Genomic DNA, 23,777 nt, shown 5'->3' with positions numbered 1-23,777 from the left:
CCCCACTGTCGCAGTGGTTACCCGGACAGCCGCCGTTCCGGAGATTTTGGTGGGCGCCGAATGACGCCAGGTTCTGGTTCAAAAATCTCCGAATTATTATACGATGTCGCTCATTAAAAGAGCTACGGCTGCGGGGTGGACATGTGCTAATTGTACGAACATGCTATTAGGGAAACGGGCAGTGGAATTGAGGCCGAGGTTCTTTTCGTCCACTTTGACAGCGAGGGCGGCGCCCGTTGGTCAGAATGCCAGTGCTGGTGGTGCGCCGAGGAAGATTCCGAATATGAGAGACCAGTACAGAGCAAAAAACTCGAGTGGATTATATTATACTGCGAGGTTCGTTACCATTAGAGAATTCACTCTTCGTATAATTATTTGTCAAATATCAATTCCTGTTCAATATCCTTTTCTCAATATATCATATTTCTCCTCAATGTTCTCTTTCTACCCAAAATGAAATAATATAAGTCATTGAAGATTAAGAAAACTAAATAAACCGGTCATTTTCAGCATCGGAATTGCCACTTTGACACTCGCATATGCCTCTGTCCCTCTCTACCGTGCCATCTGCCAGCGTACCGGCTTTGGCGGTACTCCCATAACGGACCAGACCAGATTCACCCCCGAAAAACTGATCCCGCAACGACAGGCTAAACGTCTCCGTATTACCTTCAATGCGTCGGTCTCCGATGTGCTTGAGTGGAAATTCACCCCCCAGCAGCGCGAGGTCCGGGTGCTTCCTGGTGAGACGGCTCTGGCATTCTATAAGGCCAAGAACCTGAGTAAGGAGGATATCATTGGTGTTGCTACATATAGCGTAACCCCGGGACAAGTGGCGCCGTATTTTTCAAAGATACAGTGTTTTTGTTTTGAAGGTGGGCTCACTGATAATTATGATATTTATTGGCTGAAATCATGTTACTAATAAAATAAAAACAGAGCAAAAGTTGAATGCAGGAGAAGAGGTGGATATGCCGGTTTTCTTTTTCATAGATCCTGATTTCCTTGAAGATCCTCAAATGAAAGGAATTGAGACAGTCACGCTTTCATATACCTTCTTCAGTGAGTACAGCCTTCAAGAACTGAGGTTTTTCCATCTATGCTAATTGACAATCCTCGATCAATAGAAGCGAAATATGACGATAACGGCATCTTGCGGCCGACCCCTTGATCTATGTAAAATTGTACTGCATAAACTCCTACACAGCTCTAACTACATGTACTTGTACCATTAATTCGGAGTTTGGGATCGTCTCTGTTTTTTTTAGATTTGTATATTCACCTCTCACCTCTCTTCAATCACTTTCACATGCTAGGCATAGGAATCCATACACTGCGATTTACTATGAGGGTTAGTGTTCCGTTATTACAATGGAGATATAATATAGATCATAGAAACGGTATTATTTGTTGGATCTTTACTATTCCCCATCCTTAATCTATTCCAGAAAAGATCCCCCAATGTGCCCAATTAATAAATCGTAATGATCCACCTATGTAGAATACAAGAATCGAACTAGAATACAAAATTGCATCCCTCAATAAAAGTAACGATAGGTAAAGGATAAAACGCCGCATCCTATCCCGGAATCGCACAAATCCCTAGAGAGCCACTTGCCACAGTTTATTTCTTCGCAAAATAAGACATCAAATTCCCTTGCCCCTTTGACTGATTATCTTTGTTCTTCTTGCCCTTAGCCACCGGCTTCACTACTGGCTTTGGTTTCGGTGGCTCAGGCTCGTCTTCTGAAAACGACTCCCAAACATGCTCCATTTTGGTGACTGTATAGAAGGTAAGTAGTTGTAGACTCATGCAAAACTAAAAGAGGACAAACCTAAGTATCCATCACTGTCTTGACTTTGGATCTTTCGTTGCACCTTTCTCTTTCCCCTCACTCTACCACCACTGGTTATCACTCCTGCAACTGCTCCAGTGGATATATCGGGTGATTCAGCTTGATTCTCAATCTTAGCCATCTTAACTGGCGGTTCTTCGTCATCTTCCATTTTAATATCTAATTATAATTATTAAGTAAGTCAATAAATTATCAGTAAAATCTACATAGGGAAGTATTACCTTCTTCATCATCGTCATCCATCATATTTCTAAGCTCTTCATCCTTTTCCTTTCTCTTTCTTGCATATTCCGTATCATCGTGGACAGGTGATTGGGATTTTTCATTATTTAATTCATCATCGTCATCGCCGGTATCTTCTTTTGAAGACTCTATACAAATTCACAAGTTAGCGATAATTTCCTAAAAATTTCGATAATCATTTGACTAAATTGATTTTTGGATGTCAAAATGACCAACCTTCTTCCACTCTTGGACTTTGTGCAGCCTGGTACAATGTTAGTTGAGGCGACCGGCAAATAAATTAGGTGGAAAGGGCATGGCCATACAGAATTGGGTTCCGAAACTGGGTCTGTGGTCTTTTTTTTCGGCGCTGCCTTCCATGAACTAAAGAGATCATTAGATTGGCCTCGTTTAGCTTTGGCAGCAGCTGAGGCGGTTTTCGTTGAGGGAAATGTAGAGCTATAAAACCATAAAACGAATCAGTATAATTTAGTGATGAATCATATCAGTGATCAATGAACGCACGCTTTTGTGATAGGCTTCTTTTCTTTCGTTTCCGCCTTTACTTCTGGGTCGTCCCTGGTTTCTGACTTGGCCTCCTTCTTCTTCGCCGCGGCTTCTCTTTTCACTGCAACTTGATCCTTTTTTGCTGGTAATTCTTTCTTTTTTTCTTGGCCAACAGATATAGTTGCCTTTCTTGGCTCTGATACCGATGGAAGAGCTCGATTACCCGTCCTCTATACTATCGTTAGTATGCAACGATCGAAGCAGGAGCTTGATCACAAACCTTAGCACTGGGATTCAAAATAATGCCATAGGTAGCTCCAAGCTCCAAAGGATCTTCATTTTGATGGATTGCAAGTACTTTTGCGGAGCATCCCGTGAGAATCGTAAAATCCTGGATAATTTTAAATAGCCTTATCAGCGACAGGTTACCAAAATTATACTACTCGAATTGATAACATTAAGACTAACCTCTAATCGTACCTGTTCTAAGCTGTACAGATGTACACTCAAAACCTTCTCTAACTCTGCCTTAACCGCTATGAATTGGAGTTCGTTAGCTTATCAATCCCAGCGACCTAGTGCATAGTTTACTCTCGATTGGACCTAACAATCGCGAACCACCCACAAATGAAGAAAATACTAACCTTCTAGCTCCTCCTCTTGGCACAGCTCAATAACTTTACACAATCCCTTCTTTACTTCCTCCGCAGTAACGGTAGTTTGAGTTCCTGGGAATGAACTGTCGAACATTACGGTGTCATTATCATCATCGGCGCTTTCTCTCCCCCTCGTGCTGGTAGGAGGTTGGGGTTTGCGATATCCAGTGACTATATAGGTTGCATGTATAGATTTGGGCTTGGTAGCATTCTCGGAGGTGTAGAAGTCAAATAGCATTCTACAGAATAAGATCATTAGCTAGACAAGAGGATTGGAACTATTTGAAGGATAAGCAAACTCTTTGGCTTGGTTTACATGGACTTTCAAAGCTCGGCTTAAGACTCGGTAAGACACCTATATTCATCATTATAATTAGTGATGATTCAATTTAGATCCCCATATTCTCAACGGGTTTAGAAAGGGTAGAAAAACCAACCACAGTCTTCTGCACAATAATAGCATCCTTGAGATAGTCCCGGTATTCATTCATAATTGAGCTTTTCGTAGATATCGTGATTGTGGGCTGGTCTAGTATCAAGGTTCCGTGATTCTCAGAATGAGGCTGTATTTGTCGCAGGTTAACGCGTCGAGGTCACAGAATTCATTTAGGTGACGCGTTGCGATACAATCCTATTGTTATGTGTGGAATGCCCTGCTTCCCCACAAAAAAAAAAAACGCGTGGATCCAACAGATGAATCATAGTATATCACTCTCACTTTATACTTCACTCGACATCTGACATAAGTACATGTAGACAAGCAATTTTTGCTACCACCAACTTCTAGCCCCCCCCCCTGTAAGTTGGACTTCTTCTTAAATTCTCGAAGTATGTACCTAGATCATGTAGAGTAGACGGTAGACCCCACCCTGCAGCGCAAGTGCACCCAGCACTTGCCACTGGAGACCTGCATTAAGAATCCCGCTTCTCTCTCTCTCGGACCCTCGGATGGTCCCGTCTCTGAGCTGGCACAATCAGTCCAAGAGAGGAAAATGTCTTAAACTTTAAGCCTCAACCCCTTCAAAATTCACTATTAATTCGTCGGCTTCCACCATTCCTTCACCCATCTCATCACAACAACAACAATTTCATCAATCCCATCACTCACACGAATAACCCAACGAGAAAATGTCTTCACGAACTCTCTTCTTCGTCACCTCAAACCCTGGGAAGCTTGCTGAGGCCAAGGCAATTTTGAGTGCCAGCGGTGTGAATCTTGAGAGCAAGAACGTCGAAATCACCGAAATTCAGGGGACTATTGAGGAAATCACAAGGGATAAGGCAAAGCGCGCCGCAGAACAGGTTTCTACCCCGTTTGCCTTTCGAATGGATGCAAGATGGAAAACTTTGTGCGGATTACTAACGACTCGAATCAGATCGGTGGCCCAGTTATTGTCGAGGACACCTGCTTGTGCTTCGATGCTCTCAAAGGGCTTCCAGGCCCATATGTGTACGTTCCAACATTCCTCTAGAGAAGCCCTTAGCATGCTGTGAAGATGCTAACTATTTACTAGCAAGCACTTCTTGAAGGAGATCGGCACTCGAGGCCTCACCAACATGCTTGCAGCCTACGATGACAAGACAGCACAGGCCGTATGCACATTTGCTTACTGCGAGCCTGGCAGCGAGCCCATCCTTTTTGAGGGCAGGACAAAGGGAAAGGTCGTGAGGGCAAGGGGCGAGGGCTCCTTTGGCTGGGACCCTATCTTTGAGTATGAGGGTTCAACGTAAGTGCTTACTGATACCGTACCTTTATTGAGTAATATCTAACTATCTCGCAGCTACGCGGAGATGGACTCCTACCAAAAGAACAAGATCTCTCACCGCTTCAAGGCTCTTCAAAAACTGACTGCTTGGCTTGAGGAGAAGCATGGCGGTGGCAGCGGAGGGAGTGCTCCCCCATCTGCGGCCCCAAAGCCTGTGGACCGTCGTAACATGGGTGGTCATGATACCTCCTCTGAAGGTGGCAGTTTCTTTGATGGGTTTGGAGAGGAGGTCAAATCGAGGGCTATCAACATTGCTGGTGATGGGATGGGTATCAGAAAGGCCACTGGAAGGGAGTGGCAGTTTGATGCTCCCGAGGGTGGTAGAGGGAAGTATTAGACTGAACCGCGACTTTCTCTTTCTCTCTAAGCCATTATGATATATCCAGTTGTAATTAAAACTTGATACAAGAATTCTATACTCCGTCCGGATGATCCAATTTCCACTGCTTCAGCCATGAGTCTATTCTTTCCACATTGCTATCGATTTCTTCGGTGTTGTCGCTTTGCAGTTCGACCACTATCTCTTCGTCGTAAGATTCTAGAGCTTCTTCTAGTATCACTTGCATAATCTCTGCGTCCAGGTTTTCTTGAAGCTTTTTTTCTATAAAGTGGCGATATCGTTAGTTCACCGCAGACAAAACAAGGACCAAAAGATCTGTACCTGGATAGTTCCTGCCCTTAAGTCGATCATATAGAATTGTCGAATCTGCCCGTAGGACTACCACCAGGTCGATCCAGCTCTTTGGAAAAACATCGCAGACGTGCCAATCGATAATATAACCTCCTTTCATCACGTCTTCTTCAATCTCGTCGAGAAGCTGTCGAATGTCTAAGTTAGCGCACCAAATAAATATCGGAAGTAATAAAAACCTTATCATCATCAACGATCCAGGTTTTAAGCTCGTCGTCGTAACCGTCATGGCAGCCTTTATCTTTGACAACCTGGTTTATCGAGAGGTGTTTCAGGCCAGTAGTCTGTGCGATGAGTTCACAGTGAGATGACTTTCCTGTATGCCATTTGATCTGTTAAGAAAACACTTCTTGCGGAGTAGATACTGTAGGAAGAGAATATTACCCACGCCGGGAGTACCGGTGACAATGATGTTTGGTTGCGATCTTCCCATTGTGAATTGTTGCGCCTATGGTTTTCAGTTACGGGCTCCTGTACTCTATGGTGGTGGGTTGGGCGGTTACCCAAATTTTCGGCCAACCAATGTGGGGAAGGTTAGACACATGCATGGTCCAAGCTTCTAGCTTTTTTTCTCATGCAGATGCAATGTATGCAACCCACCCTAACCCTGGTGTTACCGGATTAACTATTTTCCGTATATGGGAAACAGGATTTAACAACCTACACCGATATTTTCTCTGTCATAAAAAATATCATCTAGAAAATTGCAAGGCATGCTCCATGGTTGGTGTGAAATCGGGCTCTACGCCAGAATCCATGAAGTAGTCGAGTTACTAGCGATGCTTGTTCTATGGGTTATTTCACTGGAGACTCCACGCCAATATGAGATCACATGGTTCATAGGATTGTCGACCAGTACCTGGTCGCTGAATACCTACCCTCTGTCTCCGGTATTTGGGGTATGAAACAGTCTCTCACGCTACCTGTGATATACACTGGTAGGATATGAACGTGGTGTCAATTACTGTGGTGTCTGGCCGCCAGCGTATTTTATATCATTTTTGCCGTATTCCACCGCCCGGAAAGCAACTCAATTAACACTCGTAAAAAGTACGCTCTATCGAAAATTATATCCTATATCCTATCCCTTGGACCGGTGAGACATGCAGATTCCCTGCCTTTCGTTCTTGGGAGGTAGAAGCAGTGGCTAAGTGACTTCGCCTTTGTGGCTTTACTATGGCGAAGTCACTGAGCCACCGCGTATACCTCCCAAGAACGAAAGGCGGGCAATCTGCATGTCTCACCGGTCCAAGGGATAATACAAATGTCAGGACGAAAATAATTTCGCGAATGACGGGTACTGATTGGCCAAAAACCTGCCAAAAAAGGAAGGAAGGAATTCAAGGAAGTAGAAGGAAGGCCTGAAGCTACTAGGTTAATTAAGTGCGCATCCAACAAACGAACTCTCAGCACACTCTACAAGCAGGGGTAGTCAGCTTTCATCAGGCCCAGGGACGACTAATGAAGGGCAAATCCTTTTCTAAAGTTATATATGAATCCATCATGGGCATCACTACCAGTAACGTATTTGATCCAGCACTGTCAGACCACCAAACTTGCCCACAACCACCATAGAATTGTCGACATCACCAGTAATTTAATACTGCTTCATATATTTTGATTCGGTACTTCACTATCACTACTTCATCGATTCTGGTTCGGTACTTCATAGAATCTGACTTGATACTTCCTAGAGCCTGATTTAGCACTGATAATGGGATATGATTCGGTTAGAAAGTACATGTAGTACTATTATCGCAATAACAGGGACATTCGGGGCCTGGCTAGCTTACTGGCAACTACATAAAACGTATTTGGCCTAATCACAACCAAATTCTCACAACCAAATTTGTATACCAATGGCCTATTTACAAGTATCAAACGGTAACCGGATTAAAAACATACATGTCAAAATCACTCTTTGCGGTGGTAACACCGGGCCAACCCTAGTCTGACAGCACAAGTCCAGTAGAGTGATGACTAAGCAATAGCTTCTGAAGGGTACATATTTGTTTGCACGTTTGAACGAGTGACAGGACATGCATATCTGCGCGCGGGAACTGCCACTTCTCATGGGGCTATTCGTTTAATTTGGCAGGAGCTCTCGGGGTTTGGAACGAATTATGGAATGAACGAGCGAGCGAGCGAGTGTGGACGCAACGCGTTTCTCCATCCGGGAACCGAGGCAACAACTTATTACAAGCCAACGGCTTACGATACAAATCCTGTGGTACGAGCACATGTCACCGCTTTGATCTCGTCGACCCTTCTGTTGCCCAGCTTCGAGGAAACGAACTACTGCCAGCTAACATCGACATCAAGAGTCGAAAATAATACCGCATTCTTCAGGAGTTGAACTCCACCACTGAAGAGAACTGTTAATCATGGCAGGCTCCTCTCGTGTCCCTGTCTCGCTGCGGAACTTTGCCTCTGCGAAGACCGCGGCCGTTAGGAAGTCGCCGCATCTCATCTTTAATCTCGATCTGTTCGTTACTCCTTTCCTCCAGCGGCTATAGTTTACTAACACGACTAGAATGCGCAATATTGTATTCGCCTACTTCATCCTCCGCCATTTTAGACGTGCAGTTCGAAAACTTCGTGGTCGTGGTGTTTTTGGTACCCTCTCCGATGGATATGCATATATGCGAAGATATGCGTATGGACTACTCCTCAACGCACCAGGGGTCAGAGGGGGAGTCCAGGCAGAGGTAGATAAGGCGTTGAAAAAGCTGGAGGACAAGCTTGTACCAAAGGGACCCGGTGTGACAAGATATCTTGCGTTGCCTAAGGAGGGCTTCACAGAAACGCAAGCAAAGGAAGAATTGAAACAGTAAGAAATACATTGGGTCGCTTTTATGATGAGGTTTTGCTGATATTACAGTAAAGATTGAGTGAAATGGAACATACTTCATGGGAAAGTGGCCATGTGTCTGGTGCCGTCTATCATGGCGGTGACGAGTTATTAAATCTACAAAGTGAGGCATACAGGATGTTTTCTGTTTCCAACCCTTTACACCCGGATGTTTTCCCAGGTGTCAGGAAAATGGAAGCTGAGATTGTTGCTATGGTACATAACCGCCCCAATATCGATGACATCATAGTGTTTTCCTAACATAAGATTAGGTTTTGGCTATGTTTAATGCGCCGTCTACTGCTGGAGGTATCACCACTAGCGGTGGCACTGAGAGTATTTTGATGGCTTGTCTATCTGCAAGGACTAAAGCATATGTTGAACGGAGTGTTTCAGAACCTGAAATGATCGTCCCTGTCACTGCTCATGCTGCATTTGACAAGGCTGGTCACTACTTTGGAATCACTGTGCACCACGTTGCTGTCGACCCGGTTACTCTTAAGGTAGATCTGAGGGCCGTCAACCGTTTGGTTAATTATAACACTGTTTTGGTAAGCGCATACTATAGGCATATAATTAGGATACGCTCGATATTAACTTTTCACAGATCGTTGGCTCCGCTCCCAATTTCCCCCACGGAATAATCGACGATATCTCGGGGCTCTCCAAGATTGCTCTTCGCCGTCGTATTCCACTTCACGTTGACGCCTGCCTCGGTTCCTTCCTCGTACCGTTCCTTGAAAAGGCCGGGTTCCCGACTACACCATTCGACTTCCGGATCAAAGGTGTTACATCGATTTCTTGTGACACGCATAAATATGGATTTGCTCCTAAGGGTAATAGTGTACTCCTATTCCGTACCAAGAAACTCAGGGCATATGGATATTTTATCACTGCTACTTGGCCTGGTGGCGTTTACGCCTCGCCCACCCTCGCGGGGTCTCGCGCTGGGAGTCTCATTGCCGGAACTTGGGTATCACTAATGACACAAGGTGAAAACGGGTACACTGCCTCTTGCCGCGATATTGTCGGCGCCGCAAAAACAATTGAATCTGGCATTCGCGAGAAGCTTAGCCCTGATCTTTATATATTAGGGGAGCCTATGGTATCCGTAGTCGCATTCTCATCAAAGACCATAAACATCTATGAGGTTGCAGATGAGATGAATACGCTTGGATGGCACTTGAATGCGTTACAAGACCCACCGGCGATCCATATCGCGTGCACAAAACCAACCGTGTCTGCAACAGGAAAGTTTTTGGAGGATCTCGAGAAGGCGGTGAAGGAGGTGAAGTTGAGAGGGGAGAAAAGCGGGGGTTCGAAGGCAGCGATAGGAGATACTGCGGCTCTTTATGGTGTTGCGGGAAGACTGCCAAACAAAAGCGTCATCAATTCGATGGCAATTGGTTTTGTTGATACACTGTATAAGGCGTAGAGTGATTTTAAAGGCAGCAGAGAAGTTATGGAGAGTATGAGAATTAGGGGTATGAGGGGACTACGAGTTCAAATTGTGGACTCTGTCGTTCATTAAGTTTTTCATGGTGGACATTTGTCTGACCGAGAACGTTTCGTATATCACATGGTTGCACCAATCGCAAAATTTCCTTTGTAAGTGTTTAACTCATTCGTTCATTACTACTTTTCATTTGTCTTTGTCTTTTATTATTGTGGTATTTGGGTTTGGGCTTGGTTAAATATTGGGGTTGAAGAGGCCATTTGGTACACATTACTAGGGCCACCGGAGTATATATTAGGAATTGCAAGTCATTTGAAATATTTGTATGGGGATAATAGCATTTCAACCATTTTTTAGGAGCTACAAGAGCTGTTGAATAAACAACGAGCCCAGATATTAGCCTCTGGCTCGCATGCAATGATGCATAATATGCGGGGATCTTGCTACAGAACCTCTGTACATGAATTTCTTGCGAAAATTATAGTGCTCGAATATATTGAGGACCTCTTATTTGATACAAAGGGTGCTATATATATGGTATTGGAACGTGGGAGGATATACTCACCACGCCAATTCCATCTGGTATATGAATCATGAGTGATCACTCGTGAATTCTAAATCCTTCTCTGCTCCTATCGATTGATTGATCGGTTGAATCTCTGTGGTCACATTACTCGGTAAACAGGCAACAGCTTGTTGTATCAGAGTTCCTTCCAGACGCTTTAGGCATCTGGCGCACGTACGTATAACTAGGCGATACTGCAATATATCTTGGCCTTGGACTAGTACGTACACGCGTTAGGAGCTCACCAAGTTGATGATTGCTTCAGCACAAGTCGCAACACGCACACAAGAGGAAGCGGTTCCATTCTATAAAAATACTTGAGACAGAAAGAGTTATTTGTGTGTGAGACAAGGATCTATGGCCCTCGGCGTCTGTGCTCCATGTCATAGCGAGAGATCCGGGGTGCTTAAGCCTATGTAGCAAAACAAGTAGGGTTTGTGGCAAACCTGTGTCAAAAAGCTAGGGCCGATAAGACAAAAGCCTCAAGGGCCGGGTGTGTCTAAAACATCTTTGACCTAGACGTTGGGACCTCAACCGAAAAACAACGGAACTCATAAACCCAGTCTCGTTCTCAGACTTTGTCTGTGCAAATATCGACGCAAGACAGTCTGGGCAGTACGAAACTGAAAGAAAAGGTAGATCCCTCTCTAACCCATGTCCAATGGGGGCTGTGAGGGTTGTAGCACGGTTGTTTACGGCTATCTAAACCAATCTTTACCCCGGAGCTAGCTTTGTATATTAGTACACAAGTGAGGAGATATCATCTCAAGCTGACGGCCGGGCACGACCGCGAGACCACCACAAACCCACAAGCCAGCGCTAGAGGTGGCACAGAGCTCACTAGCATGATATACTAGCAATGGAAGTCAATTATGAGGTACGCCCCTAACCCTTCCACGAGCATCAGAGGAGTGAAGGTAAAGGGAGGGGAGGGGGCCGTGGTAAGTGGGGAATTAGTGGGACGGAGATGAGAAACTACCAAAGACCCCCAATGATTAAAACCACCCGCTACACAGCTGGGTAGTCCTACTAAATTACTTCTGAGAGGACTGGGTCCTCGATTGGTTACCATCTCTGCGAAATGGTGGGGATAGATCATAAATCGTGGATAGATAAACAACTTCCAGGATAAATCTGGCCCAGAAGGCAGAGTGAAGAAGGCACAGATACAAAAGACCCCTTGAGTTTTCAGGATATATAGAGCCACCATATTCCGCTGGTTTAGTAGAATCCGATGTAAATCCGGCAACTCTTCGATCCATTGCTGGATAGATCCTATTCAAGTGTGTTCTGTCGACTGGAACGTACGTTGATAGCTAGCCCGGCGCTGGTTTAAGAAGGAGCGGGTAACTGAGTAGAAGAAAGGCTATTTGAGCGGTAGCTGGACTACGTCATCTATGTGCTTTGCCCGAATATCACGTACCTACATGCATCTTCGGCCGGCACGTCATAAGTCTTCGTAGAAGAAAGGTTCCGTCTTATCAATCTCCCACAATGGGAAGGATGAGGGACATGGATTCGAATATTATCTGATGCAAGTAAAAAACAAATTTTATTGAATGGCAGAAATTTAATTGGTATGTCTCAAAGAGCCAGCAACTCTATATCTATAATGAATAAACCAGGGACTATTTTCATATCTATGATCAAGTTGTACGAGATGCCATACATTCATCAGTCGATGATGGCAAGACAACATGTACCTTGATCACCAAGGATAACAGTTACAGTAGTAATAATGTCATCTGCATTGCTACCAGTACTTGAGTGCGAACTCCCAATATCTCTATCACTTTATTTGGCATCATCAATTATCACTCGCTTCACTCGCAATCACATGACTCAACCACCTCATGAAACACTGAACAAGTCAACTACCTACATGTACCTACCTACATGTAACCAACCTTCTTATCTACAGAACCCTTAACTTTCTTTTAATACACAAAGGAAACCTCCTCTCATAACATCCATTACAGGTCAATGATCAAAACCACCCCATGGCCCAGCCCCATCCCGGCCACCCCCACCACCACCTCCCCCAACCACTGTACTACCAAACAATATCGTACATCCCCCCAGCCCAGCGCACCGCCTCGTGGGGTCCAAACTTCGGGTGTTGGTGGAGGAAAAAGGTCAACGGGAACTCTTATCTGCCCCCCGCTCATCACCATGATCAGCTCCCACCCATATTTACTTTTTTCTTCTTCTCCGCCCTCCGGCTCTCCCCTTCTTCGTTTCTTTTTCTTCATAAACGAACGGAAAAAAACAAAAGAAGAGGTTTCAGCCCCTTGCGTGTGTGGTACGGTAGCTTGTTTGAGATCTTCTGAATCCGTTTCTGATCAGCACCCGGTCGATCCAGGAGTTGGGGTGTTGGGGAAACCTGAGAGGGGGGGGGGGGAGGGGGCAGAAAACCCGTCTGTCCGTCAATCAATCCATCCATCCATCAGTCCGTTTACCCCTCAGTTGCAATTGTCTATGTGGGCCCTCAGGCTAGGATAGATAGATAGCCCACGAAACCACCGATCCATGGAATCGGACTTTGGAGCTTTTGAAACGGAGAACTAGGGGAGGAAGAACCCATTCACGCAACGCAAAAGCAAACAGATAGCGGACCTCTGTGCGGTGTAAGTGAACATACGTAACTCCTATCGCAATTGCAAACTCAATTGAGCATCGGCGGGAAACCCTTACGTGCCTTGCCTATCTTCTGCTTTACCTTGGAGGGAGGCCTAAGAGGAGAACAGATTTGTTGCAATTGCAAAACCAAAACTGTAGATCAATGCACCAACCCTAGAATACATTGTACGTAGGTCTTTTTTTGTTTTGTTCGCACCCACTCGATGCGAAGCAAGCTTTACATACGTCTATCACGAGACTGAATTCATATTCTTCACCAACCCTTAAATCTCAGAAAAACCCAGCTCAAGCTAGCAAGACATCTGGTTGGTCTCCTGTGCCACATCTTCAATGCAGCACGATCTTTTGTGTACCTATTGCAGTGCGGTGCGATAATAGCAGAACTTCGGTGGAGTGTGAAGAATGTCGACGTCGAATCGATTCCTCGACCAACAGCAATCTCACGATTCGAGACAAGAAAGGTCTCGATATCCCCCCCCAATTCCCAACAAAGAAGAAAAACCACTATATATGCAGGAACAAAAGACATACATCATCACATCACGGCAGTGTCAATTATACCTACCTATTAGTTTAGTCGGGGGCTCCCGACATTTTCACCCTTTTTTTATTTTTATTTTTTCCCACTATATGCAAGGCTGAATAAAAGGTCAAGAAAAAGGAATTTAAAAAAAGAATAAACCAACTAAAAGCCACCATTATCGATCTCCTCGCATCCACCCACTCATCTACATCAGCCACCGGCGTAGGAGGTGCCGCCACGCCCTTCTCTCTTAAGCTCTCTCAATGCATTGCCATTTGGGGACGTCCATCCATCCCTTCCCATCACGTGCACATACAGATGCCCGGTCTGGGCCACTCCCAGTCTTGTTTACAAGCGTCCAATGAGGCCGCTTTCCGAGTGCTTCTCAAGATGGGATTGTTTATGCGTCTCCAGGTTACTGTATCCGCACCCATTGTTGCGGAGAACAGTCGTGAACCAACCAGTACAATGCTTGATGGGGTGCTCGCGATCTGAGTGTATAATAGTGAGATAAGGTATTAGTTACTGAGTTATTTCTTCCGGGCCCAGCTGGTGAAGGAATATGATGGCAAGTTCCCTGGTGTTTAGAAATGGAAACGAGAAGGGAGAGGAGGGGATTGGGTGCTTTGCAATTGGGGGGATAGTTGTAGTACAGGTCTGGATCCAGCGTTCTCTCCCGGTGGGAATGTATACATATGCCGCGGGTGAAGATAGAAATATGACATATATGCCGAGCTAGCTGGAATATATGCCGATATACCTACCAGCTGGGAAATTCAAAAGTAGAGTAACTGAGTGAAAAGTTGAAGCCAGAGCTAAGAGAACCCGATGCCGTACTCAATCGGACCTTTTGCTACAAAACTATAGTTGTCACCTCGTGGCCGGCCGGCAAGATTCACACTCCCAACAGAGCCTTGAAAGCAAAGATAGCACTTCCGTTAGGCAGGTACCACGCTCGGCAACTTAACAAAGCCAAAGCTAGTAGGTACTGCACTGAGGGGATGATGATGGACAAGGCTGAGAGGGGTTGAAGCCACATTCAGATAGGGATCGGAATCTGATACATACCGTGGCCACTAGTACGTCAGGCTCGCTCGTGTATTACGCCAGCCAACTTTGAACATGCCAGGAACCACATATACGGGAATTAGCATCTTCTCCCAATGTGGAATGGTTACTCCACGCATTTATATGCTGATAACAAGTGGGCCAATGGATTGGCCACCGACTGAGTGACGAAAAGACGGTAAAGACGTAAATGATGTATCGGGATCGATATTTCGAACGTTGAACTATACTGTTACCCGCCCCATCACGCGGGTAACCAGTTCTCCTCATCATCTAACAGCACTTTCTTTCAAACGGGTCAGTGCTCTGCTTCAACACAGGGTCTACATTGCAGGTCAATGGCAGAGCAGAGTGATGCAAGCTGGCAAGGTAGCGTATCCGCGCACTGAGGACACCAAGCTGAATTCCAAATTGCAAACTCCAATGCGTAATCGAATTCCTCTTCCTCGCCACCTTCCCTGTTGACCAGCACCAGTATTACAGCGTCATTGCAGGGCCATACCCGACAATAAACAACTAACCCCGAAGAACCGAATCACGACGTTCCAATTCCACTCATCAATTTTTCCGGTGACCATAATGAACAATTGCAATTGCCTTTTTAAATTCCCAACGGTAGATAGACAAAGAGAAAACACGCATACTCCCCAATCGCAAAAAAGCAACATTGATTATTGCAGAATTTTTTTCTTCCCCCTCACCACAGACCACTTCACGCCTCATGATTGGCACAATCATTTTTTCCCCTCGAGCTCTGCTAAAACCGCACTTTCAAGGGAAGCGCCGAAAAACAAAAACAACAACAGCAGAGGACTGCGAAAACCCGCAAACCCCCACTGGCGTGCGGGGCGGGTGGGCGGGCGGCGGTGAGAATTCCCCTACTCCACGGGGGTGCGTTACCTACCGAGTGATAACCTATGACTGACATAACCCCACCTATGGACGTTGTTCGTGAAACAAAATCACGTGTCTCCTAAACAAAAGCGCGCAATAGTATGGGGTGGGGATGGGGGGGACGCAGATAACGCACAAACACGCAAATGCACGCACGCAAGCAAGCAGGGCATACTGGGATCAAGGGCAGACATGAATAGTCTAGAAAAAAGGAGAGACAAAACCACCACAGTCCAAGGTGGAAAATCTAAATCTGAAGCTTAACGGTCCGGCATGACAAAGCTAGGGAGGGATTCCGGAGGTGGAGCCTGGGGGAATGGATGATCGATGGCATCAACACTAACCGGCCAGGCAGCCATGGGTGCCATGTGTGGCTTTCATTTGAACCCTAGCAATTCCTCTACTCAACACCTCGAAACCCAATAAGCAGTGAGCACTTTCTTAGGGCAAGATTGGGGCAGGGGGGGCGTTGTGGGTAGGTAGGTAAGCCGATCGCTGGCTGCGCGCAAATCCCACCTCATTCATTTGCCAGACGAAGATCACTCCGTTACCGTTTCTCCACTGGCAAAACTCACTAGCTAGATCAGCCATGCACAGATCGTCGGGAACTTCCGGTGGGGCAATATACACATGAAGCCTAGCTGGATGCGTAGATTGCTAGACTAATCTCGGACCATGACGAAGCGGAAGTGTCCCTCCGGATGTGCTCCTACCATACTTCCCATCCCTCAGGGTCCAGAGTACTCCATGTACCGGGACCAAAAGGTGGGGGTTTACTATTCAACTCGCGATGATGGGGGGGTAGGAGGGTATGGATGGATGGATGGGACGATTGACGGACGGACAGACCTTCCCTAGTCCGTCGAGTGAGTAATCATGATGTAGAGAACATGGTCCGAGAGTGAAGAAGATGAAGGAGAAGCTCAGTCGGAATCGATCACAAACGTCAAAGCGTGGATTTGGGGTGGGCTAACTGGGTATGACACGTGGTGTAGGGTAGTGAACAGAGCAGAGTAGACCCGGAGCTTGTTGCGTTTTTCTGCTAGCAATGAAAGACAGGCCGGCTAGGGCATCCCTACTCTACTTACCGACGGCGGATGTACAGGACAGCCCTAGGCTTAGGGCCCAGAAGGTGGAGATCGCGGAAGATTTGCAAGATACAATGTATCATGTAGGATAGGCGGGCATGGTACGGTAGGTAATGTAACATACGAGTGCGTGCACTCTGCCCTTCTGTCTCTCTATCACCGGCGCGAAGATCATAAACAGTAGATAGTAGATTAGGTGTATAGATACTTCCTACATTCGATATTTACACACATAGAGTACATAATCTACACATCAACGGCCCAAGCAATACACCAATCTCTGAGCTTGATTGGCCCAAGGCAAGCAGGCATGGGGCAGGCAGGCTACCATCGGATGGATTATGATCAGAACACCACCACCACCACAACCACAACCATCACAATCACCATCATCACCACGATCACAACCACCACTGAGCGCTCACCATCACCATAACCACGATGATGATGACCTTGGCGTAACATCTCTCTTTCCCTTCCCACACTCGTGACTTCACCTCCATGCATGACTGACTGCATCCTTCCAGCCACGTGCGTGCGTTTCTTCATACATAGCCCCTCGGCGCCCTCCCCCCAATCCAGCCAAGGAGCCGGAGTAGGGCGGCCGGACCGAACCACACGGACGTTGGGATCCGAAAATAATGATTTCTACATAGTTCTACATACCTGGCTAGCTAGTTTACGGAATACCCCGCAGTAGGAGGTACCGTGGGTTCTTTTTTTATTTTTTATTTGATTATTCGATTTTTTATCTTGATCGTATCGTAGACACGGGAATCGCGAGATAAGGGCTGGATGGAGGGTGGTTTGGTGCTAATGTATGTATGTATCACACCGGAGGATTTATCGTCCAAGCAAGCAGGCTACACACGACGTGTCTCAGTAGCCGGGGGAAGAGTAGAGTATGAGGGGAACGTTCATGTAGAGAGGAAAGAGAGGGGTGTTCCAGGTAAATAACCTTAAGTCGGAGTGGGATATGGGGATGAGTGAGGTGAGATACACTCAGGTTACCTACATACATGCATCTGCGAATGTGTAAGCATTACTGATACACGCTGTACTCTGCTTGTGCTCGTAAAGTATCTGTACCTGCTCTCACTACCTCATATGTGCCCTGTGTATTATTGTACAGACCTCCAGACATTACATGTAAGTACTTGCTCTACGCGGGCAGACAAAGACAAGACAGGCAGAAAAGCTCCTGTCGGGAACTCGTATGCAGCACTGCAGCCTCCCTTCTTCCCTTTCCCTCCCGTGCACTTCGGTACTTCCTTCCCTCTCCCTGCAATCACGATTCACCAGCGCAGCTTAAAGGTATGTACCTCACAGCTGAACCTCTCGCAGTGGTATCCCATCCACCCACACCCACCCAGAGAGATCTGAGCAAGCTCGAGAAATAGTAGTATTAGGACGAGGACGAGGAGGAGGGGACCTAAGAATTCGGCGCACACTAGAACTGGCATCCTGCCCCGCCGGTGTCTGGCGCACGACCGGGCCAAGCCTCCCGTCCGCGCATCAACGGCCAGCCAATCGTTCGCCCTCTTGAGCTTTCTACTTACTCTAGATCTCTGCAATAGAATACGAGGCGGACATTTGTGGTCGTTGAATCTCCGAAGTGAGAGAAAGGAAATACAAATACTCTAACACCCACCGCCCCAGCTAGATGCAGATGCAGGTATGGATTGGGGGTGGGTTTAGTTTGCGTAAATATCATGTAGGGTTCATCGTTTACAGTTACAGTAGCAATTTAGGCCCAGCTAGGCAGAGAGTATCCCACCCCACCACCACCGTAATAATCGTCCGTCCCATAATCATCATCAGCACCATCATCATCACCTCCCGTAGACTGTGCTATGCACGCGCGTACACATCTGTATGTATGTACTGTCCTGCATGCCCCATTTCCAAAGGAAGTGGGAGTCCCAAATCTGAAACTCCGCGTAAAGGCAACAACAAGAACAACAACACCGGAGATCCGGAGGTTGCCATGCATGCCGATTTACAATGCCTACTCTACAACGCCCCGAGTCCGGTCGGCGGGCGGCTGGGGAAAGGGAGGGAAGCGAGAAAGCGGGGCTGGAAGGGTAGGGAAGGGAAGGGTCTGTAGTGAAGGGTTTCAATGCGGGGGAGCCCGTCCGTCGAATGGGGGAAGGGTGGGAAACCCGTTCCCGCCCTTGCGTAACTTGCGTTATTTGCTTGCCTGAGAGATAATGTTGATATAGATACATGTAGTCTAGCTGGGAGTTCTGCGCGCGCGTATGTATATATATATAAACAGCATAAATTGGATATTCGAAATTGGAGATTGGGGATCTTTTTAGTGTTGTTATTTCATGTGTGTTATTTCACACTGTTGTTGTTTTTTTCTCCACATCCCATCCCTTCCTTGCTAGAATGGGCTGTAGTGCTAGTGGCTGTGGCTTGTTTTTTTGTTATCGTGACTGACTTGACAAGACAAGCGCCCGTGGTTGCACAGGGACCAGATCAGCTCTACTCTAGACCTCCATGATCTGCGCGAGATTATATTATGACCTGACAAAAAGATACATGTATTAATTCATTTTACAAGAGACGCTCATGATTATGCATATGCTGATATACATCATGTATGTAGTCTAGACAAGAGGGAAATAATGAGCCTCGTTGGCCGGTTCATCCCGGGGACGAAAGAATCATAAGACGAAGAGTAATAAGCGCGGCCTCCACCAACACAATCCATCCCATCGTCTTCTAGAACAACATGAAACGACGAAAACCAGGTTGCCGGCTGATGTTCAATTTCAAGAGCCGCCAGTTCGGTTCGTAATGACCCAATTCCTTGTTCGCCCCCATGCATGCATCTCTATTCCTAGCTCCTAATATGTACACATGCAGGCTGTGTGTCGCTAAGGGAAAAAAATAAAAAATAAAAAGTGACAGAGAAACGTAAAAATCAACTCTTTGAGGGCAACACATTTCTCTACTGTGTAAATTACTGATGGCTTCGGAACCATGATGAGATACAAAACTAAATAATAATCAGGCCGCCGTACATATACCCATACCAAAATCAACCATGAGAACAGGAAATAATCTAATGTACATAAATAATAATAATAATAATACTGGATGTCTTATACCACCAAACCGGCCAAAATAACCAAAATCGAAAGAAATAAACAACCGTATCTTGACTCGCCTATAAATATTCCAAAATGAAACTTGATGAAGTAAGAAGAACAAAAGAGCCCAAGTGATGAAGCAAAAACCCATGCATGTGTCAAAGAAAGACAGAAATATAGTTAAAGTGTAGTAGAAAAGAAACCAGGAGGCACAAAATATAACCGACAGATATAAGTTTCTTTTTGAAAATGGAATTTGAGAAAAGAAAAGAAAATCCAGCCCGGAATGTAGCTTCGTTGCCGAAAGGCCGTGTTTGATCCATGAAGTAATGAAAATGTGACTGTACAGGGTCGATTTTTACACAAGCTGCCAAGTATCTGTGGTGTAAATCCAATGAAGATGTGCTGCTCAAGTATCGTCGACCATTCTCGTAACAAGTTCTCCACTAGTCCCTCTTCTAAATCCTACACACTCTCACCCCGATAAAGACTCCGGAACCCTACGACGCCGCCATAGCTCCTTTTGTTGGATATCCATGTGCGCCTGGTGCCCCGAATCCTGCTGAACGACAAATGAAAATAAAATGCAATGTGGTGGAACGAAAGCCAAAGTAACCGTCGTAGCGTGACACCAAATAAAAATCGGACCTTGAAAACATGATATATCGCCAAAACGCTCAAACCCCAATAATCAAAACACGACACTTCTCAAGGAACGTTAACATCACTTGGTAGCTGCACTGGTGGCCCACTTCCGGAAACTGGTTCCCTGTCTTCGGATGTTATTGGACCATGTGAGTAGTGGACAACCTGCGCTCCTGCAGGGTTTGCTGCTGTGGGATTAGCTTCAAGGTAGGCTGCCATATCCCAATTGCGTTGTCCAGCTGTAGGTGGGGCAAGCGGTTGCTGCGCATGCCACATGTTGCCATGCTGACTCGAAGGTGGTGGGAGAGCCGTGTGAGGCTGCAAATCCTGACCACTAGTGCGCTGTATTGGCGGTGAAGTCGTCAGAGGTGGTTGCTTTAGGGAGGGCGGGCCAGCAGTGCCAGTTATTGAAGCTGAAGGGCCTGCAGACGACTTGGAATCTGTTGCAGATGGGGGCGAAGGCACACGCGATGGAGGGGCATCAGAAGGGCCCGATTTTGTGGATTCACCTGGTCCTCCAGGGTATGCAGAGCCTCCAGGAACAGCGGGAATCACTGAGGCTGTTGAAGAGTAACTGGCAGACTGCGGGAACAGTCAGTAAGAGAATAAAGCACGCAGTATCTGGGTTTACTCACGTATTTGCCAATAATTTTCTTTAAGGCGTGGGTTAGAACCGCCCATGGGAATACTTTCACGTCCTTCTCAATGTTGCGAGGTTTGGGGTTCGGGAAAGCCATGATAAGCTTGAAAAAGTTCTCGCTATCAGGCTTGGCTTTGGAAACCGTCAGTGGCTTGCAGCCCTCCAAATTTCTTCGGATCCTATTCTTCTCCTCCACTGTGAATCGGACAGCAATCAAAGATTCCAACAAGTAGATGCAGTCTACACTGGTGACATAGCATTCTCGTTTCTCTGCCCACCAAATACAACTTATACAGATACTATTTGGCTGCCTTTCGTTTGGTGCAACAGGGCGGAAGGTTGTGTGTATCGTACTTCCTTTCTGTCGTCGCCAAAATTGCACCAGTCGTCGCCTATTGTCCCACTCCTCTGAAGTCCAGTTATGTGCCATGTCGTTTAATTCTCCTTGGATCTCAAGAAGAGCTTTATGGGGGTATATTCCATATGGGTTAAAACCGGATCCTGTTCCACTGGGTCCTCCTTGAACTGCTCCAGGAGCAGTATGTGTTGATTGCTGAAGAGTAGAGGTTCTGATAAGTGTCGGATTTGGTGTGTTTGATGGAGAAGGTAACGAAGGAGGCTGTTGGTCCGGAGGGCCATCATTCCTGATAGGTCTACCGGATTGTGGTACTGTGGATGCCTGAGCGCCGGAAGGTTGTACAGGGTATGGCTGGGCCCATGGTTGCCCTGGCTGGGTAGCTGACTGTTGAAGCCCGTCTGTAGAGTACGAACCATAGGTATAATTTCGTGGGGGTGATGTCTGTGGCTGATATCCAGGAGCGTGTGTTGCTTGTTCAGGATGATCATACCCAGAATAAATACCGTAAGCCCTCTCTGTACCTGCATGAGACGCGTAAGGCGGGTATTGCCCTGGTCCTTGAGGCTGATATCCATAACCATAATCTTCGCTCTTTGGTCTTATTGGTTGAGTGGAACGCTTTGCGGGGCTCCTAGTTGTAGAATCTTCAGGTTCAGCTGTGAGCTTGCGCTTGAGTTTTGTTGCTCGAGGCGGTGAGCTGTAAGATTGCTGAGTTGTTACATCTGTATATGTGAAGGTGCCGACATCTACAGTCCCCAACTCTTGCCCTTCCTCATCCTCCATGTTCATGTATACCGTAACTTGAGGAGCTACCCAGCCCGTTAATGCAAAAGCGGGTGTCTCGCCAGACAATCGATACATTCCGGACCCTTCGTGCTTGTGAATAGTAGCGTTGCACCTTCGTGAACCAAACATGAATCTAAACTGTCTGGAGTCGGCAGTCAAATCTGTGGGGCAGTGGAGAAAAACGCTAAATGGTGTTCCTTCAACTCCAATCTGAGGAGTATATCCCATTACTCTGGGTATTAATGGACCTGTCTGATGCTCCTCATACCCCCGTGATGGGTAAGTAGCTTCACCTATAGCTGAGGTATGCTGTTGTGATTGTGAGTGACTATGAGGAATGTGTGCCAGCTGTTGTTGCTGTGATGGTGTTGTGTAATGGGACTGGGGAGTATATGATCCATAAGAGGATTGAGGGTTGGGCAAGTGCTGGCTCTGAGGTCTAGTGTCATACTCTAAAACATAAATAAGTTAGCTAAGTTTTGAATATAATTACCAAAATTAGATCTTACCCGGCTGCTGCTGGGGAGATTTTCCGTAGGCCGACATCGACAAGGTCCCGGCCGGGAAGGCTGATTTGGCCAGGAGGCCGTCTTCGTTATGTAACCCGCTCCGAAAGCTAGGAATATCTCGGTAGTCGTAGGACGAGTAAGGGTCTCTGGACTGTATAGGATCACAATCTGTTAGCAAGGGAGCTTGGATATTTTCTATAAAATAAAATAAAAAAATAGCATTTGTAAATACATATTCAGCATGCATAAACATGCTGATAAACAAGGGGGGAGTGTATCATATAAGCAAATGAATCTGTAGAGTTGATTTAAATTACCTCTTGAACGTGCGTGTATACTGCGCTGAGTGCCACGATGAAAGATGTAGGTGGATGAAATGGGAAGATGTGAGGTCAAGGAGGCAAGAAGAGGGCTGAAGATCTCCTTGCTTGGGGTTGGTATGTAGTAGTAGTAAGGCTAGGGTGGTGGTCCAAGACGAGGCTGGTCAAGCTGGGGTAGCTAGTGTGAAGTAGTCAATAGCGTGATTGTCAAGGGTTCCCGGTGACAACTATTGAAACCGTAATAGATTGTAGTTTATCACGTATTCAAAGAGAGTTGTAAAGAATTCGAGTGATCAAGATGTCAGGCTGATTTGACTCTGTTCCAAATCTGTTATTTGGGTAGTGGGTAGAGCTGAGTGGGAGCCGATCAGTCACGGTATATGTACGACGAGGCAGAGAGACACTCGAAAGAGATGGCTATGCGTACGAACTTGAGTTAGGAGAAGGAGTCAGTGGCGATGATTAATAAATGGTGGTGGCGCCGAAAGAGGAACAGGAGAGCTGAAGTCGAGGCCCAAACAGGAGCAAGGAGGAAAGCTCGAGCGACTGTGTTGGAGTAGGTAGGGGAAGGGGGGGGGGGGGAGTGGAAGTAGGGGTGGTTGGAACGCGGAAGGAGTAGAAGGAGTAGAAGAGAG

General features: G+C 46.3%; 9 protein-coding genes across 9 annotated transcripts; 6 read left to right on the top strand and 3 right to left on the bottom strand.

The window, feature by feature from the left end:
- Positions 1–103: 103 nt before the first annotated feature.
- On the top strand, positions 104–1,171 carry H6S33_008931 (uncharacterized protein; the record flags this gene model as incomplete). The annotated part of the gene is made up of 4 exons (XM_044841214.1): positions 104–336; positions 511–875; positions 940–1,062; positions 1,128–1,171. The coding sequence occupies 4 exons, from the start codon at positions 104–106 to the stop codon at positions 1,169–1,171; spliced, it is 765 nt and encodes a 254-aa protein (XP_044697746.1).
- Positions 1,172–1,624: 453 nt separating this feature from the next.
- H6S33_008930 (uncharacterized protein) lies at positions 1,625–3,732 on the bottom strand (the record flags this gene model as incomplete). The annotated part of the gene is made up of 11 exons (XM_044841208.1): positions 1,625–1,782; positions 1,836–2,015; positions 2,078–2,227; positions 2,316–2,343; positions 2,405–2,537; positions 2,604–2,815; positions 2,866–2,976; positions 3,054–3,121; positions 3,230–3,480; positions 3,541–3,596; positions 3,679–3,732. The coding sequence occupies 11 exons, from the start codon at positions 3,730–3,732 to the stop codon at positions 1,625–1,627; spliced, it is 1,401 nt and encodes a 466-aa protein (XP_044697745.1).
- Positions 3,733–4,369: 637 nt separating this feature from the next.
- H6S33_008929 (uncharacterized protein) lies at positions 4,370–5,344 on the top strand (the record flags this gene model as incomplete). The annotated part of the gene is made up of 4 exons (XM_044841197.1): positions 4,370–4,543; positions 4,618–4,691; positions 4,756–4,968; positions 5,023–5,344. 4 exons carry the CDS (start codon positions 4,370–4,372, stop codon positions 5,342–5,344), a joined length of 783 nt encoding a protein of 260 aa, XP_044697744.1.
- Positions 5,345–5,420: 76 nt separating this feature from the next.
- Positions 5,421–6,131, bottom strand: H6S33_008928 (uncharacterized protein; the record flags this gene model as incomplete). The annotated part of the gene is made up of 4 exons (XM_044841186.1): positions 5,421–5,608; positions 5,669–5,825; positions 5,878–6,014; positions 6,083–6,131. The coding sequence occupies 4 exons, from the start codon at positions 6,129–6,131 to the stop codon at positions 5,421–5,423; spliced, it is 531 nt and encodes a 176-aa protein (XP_044697743.1).
- A 1,951-nt stretch (positions 6,132–8,082) lies between these two features.
- On the top strand, positions 8,083–9,984 carry H6S33_008927 (uncharacterized protein; the record flags this gene model as incomplete). The annotated part of the gene is made up of 5 exons (XM_044841175.1): positions 8,083–8,183; positions 8,232–8,528; positions 8,585–8,765; positions 8,822–9,100; positions 9,157–9,984. 5 exons carry the CDS (start codon positions 8,083–8,085, stop codon positions 9,982–9,984), a joined length of 1,686 nt encoding a protein of 561 aa, XP_044697742.1.
- Positions 9,985–14,051: 4,067 nt separating this feature from the next.
- H6S33_008926 (uncharacterized protein) lies at positions 14,052–14,228 on the top strand (the record flags this gene model as incomplete). The annotated part of the gene is made up of 1 exon (XM_044841164.1): positions 14,052–14,228. One exon carries the CDS (start codon positions 14,052–14,054, stop codon positions 14,226–14,228), a length of 177 nt encoding a protein of 58 aa, XP_044697741.1.
- Positions 14,229–17,224: 2,996 nt separating this feature from the next.
- Positions 17,225–18,890, top strand: H6S33_008925 (uncharacterized protein; the record flags this gene model as incomplete). The annotated part of the gene is made up of 7 exons (XM_044841152.1): positions 17,225–17,241; positions 17,311–17,318; positions 18,086–18,097; positions 18,184–18,315; positions 18,447–18,471; positions 18,524–18,660; positions 18,730–18,890. 7 exons carry the CDS (start codon positions 17,225–17,227, stop codon positions 18,888–18,890), a joined length of 492 nt encoding a protein of 163 aa, XP_044697740.1.
- A 398-nt stretch (positions 18,891–19,288) lies between these two features.
- On the top strand, positions 19,289–19,685 carry H6S33_008924 (uncharacterized protein; the record flags this gene model as incomplete). The annotated part of the gene is made up of 4 exons (XM_044841141.1): positions 19,289–19,332; positions 19,398–19,425; positions 19,478–19,581; positions 19,658–19,685. 4 exons carry the CDS (start codon positions 19,289–19,291, stop codon positions 19,683–19,685), a joined length of 204 nt encoding a protein of 67 aa, XP_044697739.1.
- A 907-nt stretch (positions 19,686–20,592) lies between these two features.
- Positions 20,593–23,075, bottom strand: H6S33_008923 (uncharacterized protein; the record flags this gene model as incomplete). Its single annotated transcript, XM_044841130.1, has 4 exons — positions 20,593–21,111; positions 21,165–22,765; positions 22,823–22,973; positions 23,055–23,075. 4 exons carry the CDS (start codon positions 23,073–23,075, stop codon positions 20,593–20,595), a joined length of 2,292 nt encoding a protein of 763 aa, XP_044697738.1.
- Positions 23,076–23,777: the final 702 nt, after the last annotated feature.

The sequence above is a fragment of the Morchella sextelata genome (genome assembly GCF_020137385.1).
Source record: "Morchella sextelata strain SCLS chromosome Unknown scls_3, whole genome shotgun sequence".
In the NCBI taxonomy this organism is placed as follows: Eukaryota; Fungi; Ascomycota; class Pezizomycetes; order Pezizales; family Morchellaceae; genus Morchella; species Morchella sextelata.
The sequence above is the reverse complement of the archived record's forward strand: the minus strand, read 5'-3'. Positions and strand labels throughout refer to the sequence as shown.